The following is a 1,541-nucleotide window of genomic DNA, read 5'->3' on the forward strand; positions in this document are numbered from 1 at the left end:
GGGGGGGGGGGCAAAATTTATTATGGTTTATAATGGCAAATGATACTTTGATTATTACATGTAAATAACTTGATTGGAATTATAACCTTGAATTGACAGTTTGATACTTTGAAATCTTTTAGCCAGCCCTAGGGCTGTAGGATGGGGCTCAAAGGAGTCAGTGTGCTAAAATTTCTTCATTTTCCTTGTTAAGAACCATGGGCCTCTTGTTAATACTAACTGACTGAGCTACATGATCCCAGGAAGTGCATATCAACATTATCCCTATGATGAAATACTAAACTGATGTTAATACTAAACTGATTTTTTGTGGTTGTTTCCTGTTACAGTTGACCTGGTCGGTGTATAGTCGTGTGCTGATGCGACTATTAGAGGAGCACCTGTTGTCCTGTGTCCAGCTCAGTAAAATGTGTCAGAATACCCTACAGGCCATACAGGTGAACACATGCCTATATGTTCTCCAATCAAAATTCCAATATAGAAAAACACTTTAGAACTACTTTCATGTTTAATTTACTGAATGGATTCTCAACATCCATTGTTGTCATCAGTGTCACATTGTCTCAATCTTTTAGTAGACTTCAAGTGTTCAGTTTTGTCCCCAGCCTTGATTGTGTTAATATCAGTAAGTTAGTCAGAATTAGCTATCACAATAATTTCAGATGACATGAATCATTCAAGATATCCCATTCAAATTGCGTTAATATATTGCACAAGTCTTTTTAAGTAAAGTGTATATGAATGAGGTTGTGATGTTTCAGGATGACGTGACCAACCTGGGCTGGTGTATGTGTGACGTTGTGGATCACATCCATGGTCGGGGCCTGTGTGTGTCGCCTCTGACAGACATACTTGATTGGTTACTCCAGCTTGCTGGTCTCGATTCTTTATTGGCCAAGCGCATCACCAGAACAACAAAACTTGTGTGTCAAAACCAGCCTACAGCTATTGCAGGTCCTGATGTACAACTGGTGTGTCCAGACCCGATTATAGCCCACACGAGTTCTAGTGTAAAACTAGTTTGTCCAGACCAGGCTACAGAACACACAGATAAAAGTGGACGCCACAAATTAGAGGATGTCACAGTGTATCTACCAATTGTTCACATGAATCAGGGACATAATTTGACTTGTAGTAAAAGTGATACAAGTGAACTGGATGTTGCTATTAAGAGGACAGAGGAAATCACCCTAGCTAATCATAGTAGCTTTATCAGTAACTCGGTAACATGAATGTTGGCTTCTACATAGAACGAACAGTGAGAATCACATTTGGATACAAATTATTAAATTATTATTTGGATTGGAATTTGATTTTTTGTTTTAAATAATAGCCTTAATGTTATCATTATGACATGTTTAACAGATTGTTGTACAGTTGTTTTATTTTGCGTGGCTAATATTTCATGGTTGTCCCTTTCAGAATTAGTTTGCAGTAAGCTAAAAACAGTTCATTTTAAGAGTTTATTTTATATGTATTTCATCATAAAAAACCGCAGAATACTGCATTGCAACGGAAATGATGGTACATATATAACAATT

At 37.2% G+C, this 1,541-nt stretch overlaps 1 protein-coding gene across 2 annotated transcripts in view; it reads left to right on the top strand.

Annotated features, from left to right (window-relative positions):
- The window catches only part of LOC110456103 (codanin-1-like), a 32,124-nt gene extending 30,816 nt beyond the window's left edge, over positions 1 to 1,308 (top strand). For both annotated transcript variants that reach the window (XM_021506659.1, XM_021506660.1), the window contains exons 26-27: positions 330 to 437; positions 762 to 1,308. In XM_021506659.1, coding sequence (XP_021362334.1) covers positions 330 to 437; positions 762 to 1,232 — 579 coding nt within the window. In that variant the 3' untranslated portion in view covers positions 1,233 to 1,308. The remainder of the gene's footprint in view (positions 1 to 329; positions 438 to 761) is intronic.
- The last annotated feature ends 233 nt before the right edge of the window (positions 1,309 to 1,541 follow it).

Source organism: Mizuhopecten yessoensis, unplaced genomic scaffold (genome assembly GCF_002113885.1).
Source record: "Mizuhopecten yessoensis strain PY_sf001 unplaced genomic scaffold, ASM211388v2 scaffold8517, whole genome shotgun sequence".
In the NCBI taxonomy this organism is placed as follows: domain Eukaryota; kingdom Metazoa; phylum Mollusca; class Bivalvia; order Pectinida; family Pectinidae; genus Mizuhopecten; species Mizuhopecten yessoensis.